Source organism: Neofelis nebulosa, chromosome 10 (assembly GCF_028018385.1).
Source record: "Neofelis nebulosa isolate mNeoNeb1 chromosome 10, mNeoNeb1.pri, whole genome shotgun sequence".
Taxonomy (NCBI): Eukaryota; Metazoa; Chordata; class Mammalia; order Carnivora; family Felidae; genus Neofelis; species Neofelis nebulosa.
In genome coordinates, this window is record NC_080791.1 from 11,120,413 (window position 1) to 11,133,366 (window position 12,954).

Sequence of the window (12,954 nt, forward strand, 5' to 3'; positions counted from 1 at the left end):
GCCCTCCCCACAGACACCCCATCTTCACCGTCCATCGACCAGGTGGAGCCGTACTCTAGCACAGCACAGGTGCAGTTTGATGAACCAGAGGCCACAGGTGGTGTGCCCATCCTCAAATACAAGGCCGAGTGGAGAGCAGTGGGCGAAGAAGTGTGGCATTTCAAGTGGTATGATGCCAAGGAGGGTAAGTGGGAAGAGTCGAACGATGGGTTTCTCGGTGCTGGGCAGACGCTCACCCCTGGTGCCGGGCCCCTGACTGCACACCCGAGTAGAATGGCACATCGCTCTCACCTGCTGAGGAAGCCAGATGCCACAGCCTGCCATCCGTCCGTGTTCCTTTGCTGCAGCACCATCCCTGTCCCTCTGGAATTTGGGCATGGTCACATCTCCTCTGGAAGTGTTGGCCTTCTGTCCCCTGGTACGTCAGAACCTGCTTCTCAGGACACGCTAAGACGAGGCCATCTCAAGCACGCTCCAAGCAGAAGCCCTACTTAGGTGCTAAGCACAACTGGATGAGTCCAGACCGCCCCTGCCCTGCACCTGTGGGTGATCCGGGCTGGGGGTTCTCTGCCGTCACCCATCCATCTTGCTTGGTGTACTCAGGGGCTGCCCTGTAATGATGGTATTAACCACACAACAAATTGCCAGAGAGACAAGTCTGCTCTTCAATTCATCCTGTGATAGATTTCCAAACTAAAATTTTAAAAATGACCCTTGGATGCCTACAGTTTGAAGATTTTGAGCCTGGACTATTTTGCCCTGAAGACCGAGTATACAACCGTGTGTAACTCTCCCTGCGGGGTTTCTACGCCAGTGAAATACTTTTTGTTTCCATAGAAAGTTTTAATCCCGGTCCGGTATGTGGTAACAAGGGTGGCTGCCTCCCGGCCCTTTTTACTGAGAATTTATTTCACCAGGTAGCCTCCATCACTCCTTCAGCTTTTGGGGGGTGGGGAACCTGAGGAGTTTCTGGGCTGTCCATTTGGAGCCAGAAAAAAACGATCTCTTTACCTCGCTAACTTCCCTCTGAAACCTCACACCAGCTCTATGGCAAGTCGACCCCATGTGAAAGTCCAACTGGCTTTGTTTTCTTTTTTTGGTCATTGCTACAAGCTGGATTCCACCCTCCCCTGCTATATATATATATATATATATATATATATATATATATATATATATATATATATATATATATTTAATTCAAATATAATCAACATTCCGATTCTATTTTTGTTGTGGTGAAATATGTGGAATGTGAAATTTACCATTTTAGCCATGTTTAAGTGTGAAGTTCAGTGGCATTAGGTACCATCACGTTATTGTGCAACCATCCCCACTGTCCGTCTCCAGAACTTTTTCATAATCCTAAACTCAGTGCCCGTTAAACACTAGCTCCCCATTGCCACCTCCCTCCAGCCCCAGCAACCACCATTCTACTTCCTGTCTCTGTGTAGTTGACTATTCTAACTACTACAGATGAATGGAACATGTCCTTCTGTGTCCGGCTTACTTAGCCTGATGTCATCAAGGTCCACCTACATTGTAGCACGTGTCCGAGTGAGTTTCATTCCGTGTTAAAGCTGCCTGAAACTCCACTGTATCAGTACCACACCGTGTGCGTCCACTCGTCCACTGATGGACACTTGGGTTGTTTCCTCTCTTTGGCAATTGTGAACAGCGCTACTCTGAACGTGGGTGGGCACGTATCTGTTCCACTTCCTGCTTTCAATTCTTTCGTGATATACCCAGACGTAGATTACATGGAAATGCTATGTTTAATTTCTTGAGGACCTGCCGTGCTGCGTTCCACAGCGGCTGCGCCATTTTACTAATGGGCTTTCCACCCTTTGTGATCCTTCTCATATTCTCGCAACAGCCAACATGGAGGGCATTGTCACCATCGTGGGCCTGAAGCCGGAGACGACGTACGCGGTGCGGCTGGCGGCCCTCAACGGCAAGGGGCTGGGGGAGATCAGCACAGCCTCTGAGTTCAAGACGCAGCCAGTCCGTAAGTAAAAGCAGCTGCCCTGCCTCTTCCCCATCCCCACCCTCTTCTCCTCAGGGGCAGAGGGGACCCTGAGCTGCCCCATCCATGGTTTGGATGACAGCTTTTGTCTTTCAGCTTCCTCTGCTCCAGGAGGTCCCACCTCCTAGTTCCTTGGCCCTGAGTGATGGCTGATGCCCAGCCCCTTCTGTTCTCTTCCCCAAAGTGCCTGGTGACACTGTCACAGTAGCAGGTCCCTCCTGTTAGAATAACAGCCAGGGAGGAAGCCCCTGACACGTTGTAAAGGGAGCGGGCAGAGACGCAGAGGCATGTTGTGGAGGGATTTGGGAGACACTGCTCTTGGACACAGGTCACAAAGGCCCTAAAGCACCCCGTGACTTGAAGGAAGAGGGTAAAGACAATGATGGTTCGTGTAATTAGGCGTGGGATTTTTGCCACAGCAGAGAGATGACGTTACGGAAATGCAGGGGCTGCTGTGCGATGTATGTGCAGGAGCAAGAGCCCAGCAGTGCACGAGGGAAAAGGGTGGCTGAGGCCCCTGACTCTTCTGCTCCTCCTCCCTCCCGCCAGGAGCGCGCGTCAGGGTCTCCCTCCCTTGGGGCCTCTTTCCAGAGAGGCGCTTCTTCCTGATCCATTCAGGATGGCACCGCTTTCCTCCATCATTCCCTTTTCCCTCACCTCTGCCTGCCTCGCTTTCCCTGCTGTCCCACAGAAGGCCAGGCTCTGCTGATATCCCTCCATAGCCCCAAACCTCTGGGAGGACCGTGCATCCTCCCAGCTATAGCAGGTGCAGCCCAGCCCGACTCCTTGAGCGGTCACAGGGATCCCTGGGTCCTCTCTCGTTCCTGGGATGAAAAGCCACGCAGGGCAATCCCTTGCTTCCTTCTCTTTGAAGCCAGAGGCCGGCAAGCAGTCCCCCTACCTTTTCCAGAAGCAGGCCTGTCTCATCTTCTTTCTGCAGGAACTGCTTCTTTCTGGATTTGAAATAACATGATAATTTGAATTTCCAATTCCGTGTGCTGTCCTGAGTCTATTCATTTCTTTTACATCTTTTTTTTTTCCCCCTTGGGTCTGTCTCTTGTCTTTTCTTATCGTCTGTGTTCCATCCATGGGAAATGCAGACAGCCCTCTTCCACGTAAGTGCCTCTTCATACCTCATTATCTGTTCCTATAGTGTTAACATCTGCTAGTCCTAGTTCTTAATTTAGTTCTGGTCCCTTTTTCGTCCCCTAGGCTGAAGTAGATGATGCTGTCCGGGCCCTAACCACACTGACCTTGGTCTAGTTGTGCTCCTGTTAATGTCTGTAGGTTCCTCCAAGAGGCTAACACTCGTCCTGTTGTAGAGCATGCAATTTCTGTGTCCTTCGAAATTGTGTTGACTGATTAATTTCTGTGTGTGACGACTCCCCGTGGCAATGCTGCTGCACACCACGCTAAGCAAGGTGGGTCTGCAGGCGGTCTCTGAGTAACATGCAAGAGCACCGCCTCACCTCCTGCCAGGATGCCAGAGAAGTGACCGCAGCCACACCAGGGATTCAGAATCCCTTCACAGGGAAAAGCAGCTGAAAGGACTTGCGCTTTTGCTTTGAGGAGATGAAAGACTTGAGCTCGTAGTGCCTCCCCTTTCTGTCTGTGGCAGCTGGGGGGCTCTAGGAGGCCCAAGCAGCAGCCGCAGTTGTAAAGGGTAACATGAGCTTTGGCCCCCAAGTCGCAGGTAGGTGCTGCAGGCAGCTGCTGGGGTTAAATCCCCACTTGCAGTCAGTTGTGTTCTTTAGAGGGAGGTTATTTGCAAGTGTGCATTTCCACATTTCCACGTTTGGAAAAGACTGACCAGCTCCTTAGTGTCTTCACTGCCAAGCATATAGGGAGGGGAGTTCTCCGTGGGAAGGACATGTAAGCTATACATAGTGAACATAAGGAGCAAGGGCTACAGAAGCCCGCCCCCTCCACGGTGGCGGGGGCGAGGGCGGGGGCAGGGGTCTGATCTTGGGCTATAAGATGCCCCCCAAGCCTCACTCCCGCTGACGCTTGCCCCTTGCTTCCTAGGCTGAGTTCAGTGTTACCCAGAGAGACTCACAAGAAAAGGTATTCGGAAAACTGCACACTCTTTTCATAAAAAGCTCCTAGCTCCTGAAAGGCACTCAGGGAAGCTTATCTTTTTAAAATTTATTCAGAAATATTGCAGCCACAGCAGAAACTAAGTAGCTCAGTGTAGGCGTTCGGAGATTTTCAGCAAGTGCTGAATCCATGATCTCAGCAGACTTGGTTCCTGAATGAACCGGTTCTGGAAAGAGTCAGGATTGGGGATTGGAGTGGTCAGGTTAAGAGTGACAGCTGTCAGCTCCCGTTGGCACCCAGCCCCCGAGGAAACTCAGAAGGGGCAGCTCTGAAGGTGAGAGCACTTGCTCCTGGATCTTTACTCTCAGTTTGGGCTTCTACTCTTCCGAATTTTGACCAGTAAATGAATGTGGCTTGGGTACATCATTGACAGGAAGGCTGGGATGAGGCCTCCTTTTGAGTTGCTTACTAGTACTTGGGGTTTGAGTACCGAATCAGAGTAACTGGGTCTTAGAGTTCAAAGCCTGTAAGTGATTTTCATTCATTGCCAGCTCAGCCCTTGTAAAGGTAAAGAATTTCTTAAACAGATTCTATGTTTTAAAAGTCGGTGTTTAATTTAAAAAAAGAGAGAGACCTCTAGACCTCATTGTTTGTTATCTGCTGGTAGGAAAACCCAGATTCCAAGAGGCCCTTTGGAAAATGGTGTGGTCAGCTGTCCATTCCAAGTAGGTCATGAACGATCCAGCAGCAGGCATTGCTAGAGGCATGCAAAGTCAGTTTTCTCAATTATCTAATAAGTTATGGCCTAGAGAATTACAAAAAAAAAAAATCAAACTCCTCTTAGATAAGAAGAGTCGTGGCCCAGCCTTAGCGTTGAGTGCCTTTGTCAAGAACTTGAACTGGATAAGAGGCCGCGTACATGTGAGAACATCATACGCTCACTACAGTTGGTTATTGTGGTATTTCCTGTACCCTCATGACCCTCCTAGAGGGGCTGAAGGGAGGGCCTGGCCCCAGGGGTACCCAGACCCATCCTGAAGAAGAATACAGTTGGAAGGGCGACTCCAGCATCTAGCATGCCCATGGCAAAACCCACTGACTGACTGCTACTGGCAAGTGAGGGCACATTTCAGGAAGGACTTCTCCGAGTTCTCCCTCCCTCAGAAGGCACAAAGCTTGTGTGACGTCAGCCACCAATTGAGCTGCATGCTTACACCAAGCCCAAGAACCAGCAGGATTGGTTCCTGACACCGGCTCATCTCGCCTATCGGCAGTGCTTTCCCCTCCTGTCATGTTGGGGTGCACGTGGACAGCCTGAGACCGTGATGCTGGAGTTAGGCCCTAGGTGCACGCTCACCCCAAGGGAGAGAAGGTACCCAGGGTCAACACGCTGTCATGCTGAACAGAGAGAGTCATTGCTGCCAGACACCCTACCCCATCCTCCACCCCCCACCCCCTGGTTAGGAGGCAGTAGGTGAAAGCCAGTGCATTTTACATTAGTTTATCTCTTGAAGTTCCTTGAGATGTGCCAATAATGGGGTTGCTCTCCTGGCTCCCCAGAAGACTTACCCACCTTCGGGGGCATGAACATGCCAAAGCCACAGGTAACCTCAGAGAGCTCCTGCTTCTGAGCTGCCATATTAGAAAGCATGGTTCACCTGTTTGAAGATTCCTTTGGGTCCCGTTTGTACATGTGTGTGAAGGTAACGAGGCAGCTGTGACTCCAAACATGCAAATAGGACTGCAGCCTGGAAAGATGTCCCTGCTTCATGTCTTTTTAGGCCAGATGTCTGCGTGTTGTCACAGTGGAAAGCTCATAAGCTCCGTTTGCCTCGGGAGGGGCTGCTTCCCTATCAAAGCTGCCGAGGCCCTAACCCGATGATGTGACATTTGAGCGTGCATCCTGTTCTCTGTGATTGAGCCACACACCTTCAGAATTTCATTGCCTGAATGTTACCTCTTAATTTGCTTCTGAACTGTGAAGCAAAATAGACCCTTTCTTTCAGGGTGTACAGATTATGAATCTCTCCTTTGTAAAAGAGGCATCCTGAGATGTTTGTTTTCACAAAATTTTGCCCCCTAGATGGCACATTGCAAGTATAAATTAAACGTATTCTAATATATTGTGTTTAAAACAGATAAAACTCCACCCCTTTTCCAGAATAATATGGACAGGTATGCAAACATTTGAAGCCAAAAAAGTAAAAGAGATACACTTTCACATGAATTAACCAGACCATCAAGTCACCATGAGTTAGTAGGCCATCTTGCTCTGACTCCGGTGACCTTGTACTCACGTGGTTTAATGAGGTGCCTCATCTGGGAGGGAAAAGGAAGACCAAACCACGAGTGCCCAGGCAGTGTTGGAGATACGGTGATGTTTTTTCAGATTTTCACCTAGCTCCCAGAGGGGACTTTGTTTTGTGATTGTTGATGGGACAACCTCAGAATATTTGCCAGCAGAAAACTGGACATCTGTTCAGTGTCCAGGATGCCTCAGATGAGCCCTCGCTGACGGTCCTCCAAGCCGAAAGTGGGGTGAGCGTTACTTATCTAGTTCAGTCTCTTTAGCATCCCCTTTGTCCAAGAGAGAGCGAGAGTAACGCTCACAGCAGCATCTGGAGAACCCGTATAGGGTTTTGGAGGACAGTGGTGGTTAGAGTATCATCCAGATGCCAAACAATCCTGGACCTCACCCGGTAGTAAACTTTCAGTAGGAAGGTTATTTCTGTGTCATTGGGACATTGAGATTAGAGAATGAGGCTTACAGGCTTTGCTCCACGCACACGCCTGGAGTGGAGACATCGGCCTGTACAGGAGCGCATATGGACATCTAGCACGTGAAAAGCCAAAGCCTCCTTTTATCCACGTTCGCCTTAAGCCGGGCTCCAGGTTCCCTCTCCTCCTGACATGTGATCGCATGGAGACGGCTGGTCCTGCTGAACCGGCTGTTTGTTTCAGGCGGGGCTGCAGGCCTCTGCTGCTGCTCCTGGCCCTGTCTCTTACCTGAACCTTGGGGCTTGGCAGAGACACAGGCTTGCGGTCCGAAGTCAGAGAGCCCTGCTCTCCGCTGGCCCGCAGGCCACCTGCCCTCATGCATGGTGTTTTTCCTCCTTGCTTTAACCTGCTTCAGCTCCTGCCACTGACACCCTGGGGTCACTCTTCCATTTTTTTTTTTTCATTCAGTATCTGTGCCTCAATGAGCTTTTTTTTCTTCTCTTTTTTTTTTTTCTTTACCTTCATGTTTCTTTCCTCAGCGGCTCCTACTAGCTCCTCCACCCCCGCTCCATTGTCTCATCCCAATTGTGAGTATCATTTTCTTCATCCATCTCTGCAGGCTGCTTTTCCGCCACGGTGGGTCTGCGTAATGTTATCTCCTTCACCAGGTGATAATTCAACTCTGTTGGCAGAAAGCAGCGCTAGGTTTTAGAGAAGCAAATGAGAAGAGAGGAAGGCACAGAGCGTCCCACATTCGCCTGCCCCCGCCCACACCCCCAGATGGAGAGTAGGCAAGTGACAGGCATTGCTCTGGACTGAAAATCGTGCAGCCAGGCTTCCCCGGGGCCGGTGCAGCCCAGCCGGGCCCTGTCCTCAGGATTCTTCCCAGGCTGGACTCAAGCTGACATTCGGAGAAACCAAAGGAATTTGCCAAGGAAAATATCTCTTCGGCAGGGTCATAAGAAATGCTTTGGGGTGTTGTGTTTTCACCCTTCATTTTAATTGGCACAGTTGGATTCAGACACTGAAATTAGATAGCGAGGCCTGTAGCTTTCGCTTTCTCCATAAATGCATACTTGTCTCGTAAATATTTGTGGGAAAATAAACAGTGTCTGCTCACAGATGTGCCTGGCCGCAGGCGCTCAGGCAAGTTACTTAACCCTTCACAAGTGAGCCTTGTTTTTCTCTTCCATAAAATAGGATGAGTAAATGGCCCTCCTCCTGCACCACCCCCCCCCCCAAAAAAACATTGTAGCGCTCATCAAGCTGTGTTTGCCCACCCAGAAGCAGGACTGCCAAACCTGGTTGGCGTCAGGCTTCGTCATTCCTGACTGAGCCTCGCTCATTTATGATCTTGTTTCATTTGGCTCCCCTGTCCTTCTGTTCCCTTGGGGGCTCAGGAGAGAGCTCTGTGCCTCTGACTCGGAGTTTTGAACCCAGCTTTTGGTGTGTGTTGGGGGTTGGTGCGTGGAGAGCAAAGGGAGACAGCAGCTGCATGAGGCCCAAGTTGTCATGCCGGCAGGTGCCCAGAGCAGCCGTCGGGGGCAGGCAGGGGGCAGGCACCGCCCACCTGGCTGTATCCTCCCTGGAGTATCAGAAGCTGCTGCACGTTGGGCACAGCCTCAGGAGGCAACTCAGGCCCTCACTCTGTTGCATCTGTTTGGCTTAGAAACAGCCCCGCCACACCAGGTGGTGACGTCCAGGCAGTGGCTGGAACAGCAGGCATTCGGGCTTGAGAACCAGAAACAGCCTTGGATTCAAATCCCATGTGTGCTCCCTCTTTGCACAGCTCCATGACCCTGAATGAGTCACTCAGCCTCCTGAACGCCAGAGTTCGTATCTCTCAAATGATAGATTCTACCTGTCTCATAGGTATCTGTGAAAATTCAAGGCTAAGTATGAAAAACCCAAGACAACAGTACCCAGCCCATAGTAGCTGGTATTTGTGGTCAGAGTAAATGAGGGTAAATGAGTAAATATGTTTTCTCTTGCCACAGGAGAGTGATTTGTCAGCAAGATCTCTGATAATTTTTTTTTAAATCTCAATATTTACACTGATAAATCAGGGAAGGAGGAAATGAGAGAATATCCCCTGCTTTTCTTTATAATAATGTCTATATATGTATATAAACACATTCATATGTTTACTTATGAATATAATTTATATCTCCATTCTCTCCTTCACCTTTCTGTGCCCTGTCTGCCCTTCGTGTTTCCATAGCAACCTGGCCTCTTCCTGCCCTCCCAACCACAGAACCGTCTAGTGAGTATAGAGTTATGGCGGCTCTTGGCCAGATTGCTGCTTGTTGCCGAGCTGACTTCTGGGTCACGGTGCTGCCTGACATTGTCCCTTGTATTAACAGTAACAGTTGTGAATGCATGGAGGCTCTCCGCCTGGTGTGGTTTCCTACGCATGCTGTCTGCGTAGCCAGGAGTCCAGGAAGAGCTGGGGTGATTATGTGAAGAACATTCTGCATGAAGAGAGTTTTCCAAATTTCCCTTTGTGTGAAACAACAGAATAGGATTAGAGAAACACCAAGGAGACAAAAGAACAGCATCTCTTCCCCGCTTTAGTTGTCCCTCCCCTCTGAAGCGTGGCACACATGCGTACACACACACACACACACACACACACACACACACACGCGTGCACGCGCGCACGTTTCCAAGACTGAGAACAAGGGAAGGAATAGAGAAAAATAGAGAGGTGGGAGGTGGCGGAGGCAGCAGAGAGGGCAGGAGCTGCTCCTTCCTGACAGCATGCCCTGCTTCGTGACACCTTGAGGCAAGGCAAGGGGTCATGAGGAATGCACAGGGCACAGGGGGGCAGAGGCCTCCTCACAGCCCTCCTCCTCAGAGCTAGGAAAATGATGGCCCCGGAAAGCATAGCCAAGCCCCCTCAAGTTTGTTACCCAGAGTCCAGATCAGAGCTCTGGAATTCATCTGCTGAGGGTAGAGTTGGGGCCAGACTTGTGGAAAACATTACACTTCATCACAACTTTGACGTGTTCCAAGCTTGCCTTTATAATGCTCTAATGAGGTGAGCTTGTGTGTTAGGCCTTAAGTCCCAAGTCAACAGGATCCCGTGTGTGTGTGTGTGTGTGTGTGTGTGTGTGTGTGTGTGTGTTTACAGCGGTGTCCATGGCCAAGTGGGGGTTTAGATCCTATATTTCTGAGTGCACAGGAAGAAATGACATGCATCCATTGAGCAGTAGCCAGAGAAGGCAGAAAGCATGTATGCAAAATATAGCTCCCACTGGCTCCTGCTCCCGGGGCCAGGGTTTCTGATACATAATTGAACAGAGAAGAAAAGAGTTTCCTGGTTGTGTGTGTTGCATGAAATGGTTCTTTTCTCTGCTGCAGAACATAGCTGAGGGTCTGCTTTCTTGGTGTTCTCTGTGTGTGTGTGCTGCAATGAATTTTAATTCCTGATGCTTTTCAGGTTTCACTTTGTCGGCAGAGCAGAGCAGGGGACATGGAACTGTGCTTGTGCGGGCTTCACTCAGATGATGGGTTGTTTTGGGGGTGGGTTGTTTTTTGTTCGTTTGTTTTTTGCATTTGGGAAAAAGAATGCAATTAATAGCACCCTTTCTTCTTCTAACAGCCGTGTTCCTGGTCTTCCCAGCTTGGTGTGGTGTGTGGACCTGGCATTGTAGGCTATGTAATGCATTTGCACAGCTCGGTCATACTTAAGGTATCTCACTGTAGATTGGTCCTTCCTGGAACCTTGAATCCAGATTTATCCTTAAAGAGGAATTAGGTGTTCTCCCCTGACAGATGTTTACTTTTTAAACATCAGACGTTTCTGTCCACAGAAAAAATGCCTAGAAAGTGACATTAAAAGAGAAGAAAGTGTCTTGTGTGTATGTGTGTGTGTGTGTGTGTGTGTGTGTGTGTGCGTGCATGCACCATTGGACTACTGACCTAAATTTAAGTCCCAGTGGATACTGGGATGAAGGAAAGACCGTCACACTTGGGCAGCAGCCTGTATTTGGCATGAGCACATTCCTCAACAATAAGGCAAAAGGTAGCACGTGTGAATACAGTGGAGCTAAGAGCAGAGTAGCTAGATGCGTACAACAACCCATCAATCGTCAGCCAATCAATAGGGATGAAAATAAATAATGTCTCCTGTTTTTGCTATGGAGTGCGTGTGGGTGTGTGTGTGTGGGTGTGTGTGTGCTGATCCATTTATACTTCTGAGTGAACGAAGGTGTCCTAGATAAAATCAAAAGAGAAACTGATCAGGTGAATGTAATCCCCGCAGGATACCCTTGGTTGGAATGTGCCAGAGCCTGTACAGTTTCAGACAGTAGGAAGCACAGCCTCCATCCGCTCAGAGTGTCAAGAATATGTAACTGGGCTGAAGCATATTTCTCTTGCATTATTTTTAAGCAGTGGTCGTGCTCTGGACAGAAAGATCTCTCCGCCTCCCTTCTTTGCCCTTCTCTTAGCTTCAACTGGCATTTCGCTGATCTTCCCCTGGCCTGTGCAAGTGAAGGCAGGAAACCCAAACTGCCTTTGGACAAGTCAGGTCATTCAGCAACAAATTAGAGTATAAATACAACAGATGACAAAAAGGAACGTGGACAAATCCAAACATTTTTTTTAATGATCACAACCAAATCCATATCTTATCAAGTGCAGCCACAAGTCTGGAGAGAGAACTGTGTCCACCAATGCCCAAGCACTTGGTCAGGGTCAGAGTCTTAGCTCGTGGGGCCAGGGGGTCCGTTCAGTTTCGCTCCTCAGTGTTGATGGAGCCACTGTCTTGACCACCAGAAGAAAACCTTGTCCCTTTGTGCACTGACTAGCCTCTGCCTTCACAGGTGTCTCAACGGGGCTGTCACTGGGAGCTCCGGGATAACGCGGGTAGATGAATTGGAAAGCGAGGAGGGAATCCCCAGGGCTGCCTCCTCTGGCCTGCACCCACTCCCCCTCTCCTCATGCACCAAAGGAAACAGGCAATGGCTTTTCTCAGTGTAACGTAATATTTTGTTCTTACAGGACACACAGTCTGGAGACTTCTCCTGCACAACCCATATTCTCCTTAATTGCCCTTGTTTTCCAAGGATGCCGAGAGATCTCTGGAATCTGTGAATAATAACTTGCTTTTTTTTTTTTTTTTCCTTCAGCAGTCTTCTGGATTGACTTTGACATCTGGGTCCCGGCAGAAACACCTCCCTATTTCCAAACAAGTTTACATACTCCTTGATGTGGTATTAATATGCAGTGTTGCAGCTGTATCTAATGCTTATTGGTGTCGTTAACCAAATGCTCTTTACAATTTATTATCCTTCTATTTCTGGGCAGTTTTACTGTCCTCCCAATGTTTCCTATATATGCTGCTAATTTAATTTGATTTCTCCTTTTATTTAGTCTGTGATTTTGTTGTTGATTTTTCTCCCTGCCCATTGTTTACATCAGTTTTTAATTTTTTTGTATTTTCCATGTGACCTCCTCCACTTTCCTTTCAACCAATCATGTGCGTGCGTATCATGTGACTTTGTCATGTGGCTTGCATGGTGCTGATGATGTCGTCCACGCTGGTGAACAGAAGGTAAAACTCTTTGTTCTGATTAGGGAAATAAACCTGGGACCACAGCCTGGCACCTAGGGCCCACTCATTTCTTCCCGTCTCAGATTTCCCAAGCGAAGCCATTTGAGAGATTTCCTCTTGTTCTCAGTTCACCTCTAGAATCCATCAATTCTTTGCAGCCTTGACATGACAATTTGATACCGTGGCAGGCTTTGGTTTAACATTTCGCTCCAAGAAACTTGGCCCTACAAACTGCCATCCACAGCAAAACCACATTTACCACCACGCAGTTTGCAAACTTGAATTTTTACCAGAGAGTTCATAAAAATTACTTCCCAGAAAGCGGTTTTTTTCAGTGACCTTTATGACATTGTTGTTTAACTTTATCCAGTAGTTCTGAAAACCACAGCTGCTCTAAAATGAGTCATTTCTGTGAAAATGTGAAATGTATCTGTTTACGACACTGAAATGCTACAGAGAGAAATGTATCAATTGCAAAGGTTCTATTTGCTCAAAACCAATGAGAGTGCTTCATAAAATTCATGCAAATTGAGAACTTTCTGAAGGGAGAGATTTAAGAATTTGGAATGAAAGCAGTTTGCATTGTTGATGTGTCACTTTTTAAGAGTGACCC

At 48.6% G+C, this 12,954-nt stretch overlaps 1 protein-coding gene across 12 annotated transcripts in view; it reads left to right on the forward strand.

Annotated features, from left to right (window-relative positions):
* NCAM1 (neural cell adhesion molecule 1) overlaps window positions 1-12,954 on the forward strand; it is a 313,590-nt gene that overhangs the window by 271,619 nt on the left and 29,017 nt on the right. For 6 of the 12 annotated variants that reach the window (XM_058686733.1, XM_058686734.1, XM_058686736.1 and 3 more), the window contains 3 exons: window positions 14-184; window positions 1,877-2,008; window positions 3,127-3,141. In XM_058686733.1, coding sequence (XP_058542716.1) covers window positions 14-184; window positions 1,877-2,008; window positions 3,127-3,141 — 318 coding nt within the window. The remainder of the gene's footprint in view (window positions 1-13; window positions 185-1,876; window positions 2,009-3,126; window positions 3,142-12,954) is intronic. The other 6 variants (XM_058686744.1, XM_058686735.1, XM_058686740.1 and 3 more) reach the window with 1 other exon arrangement.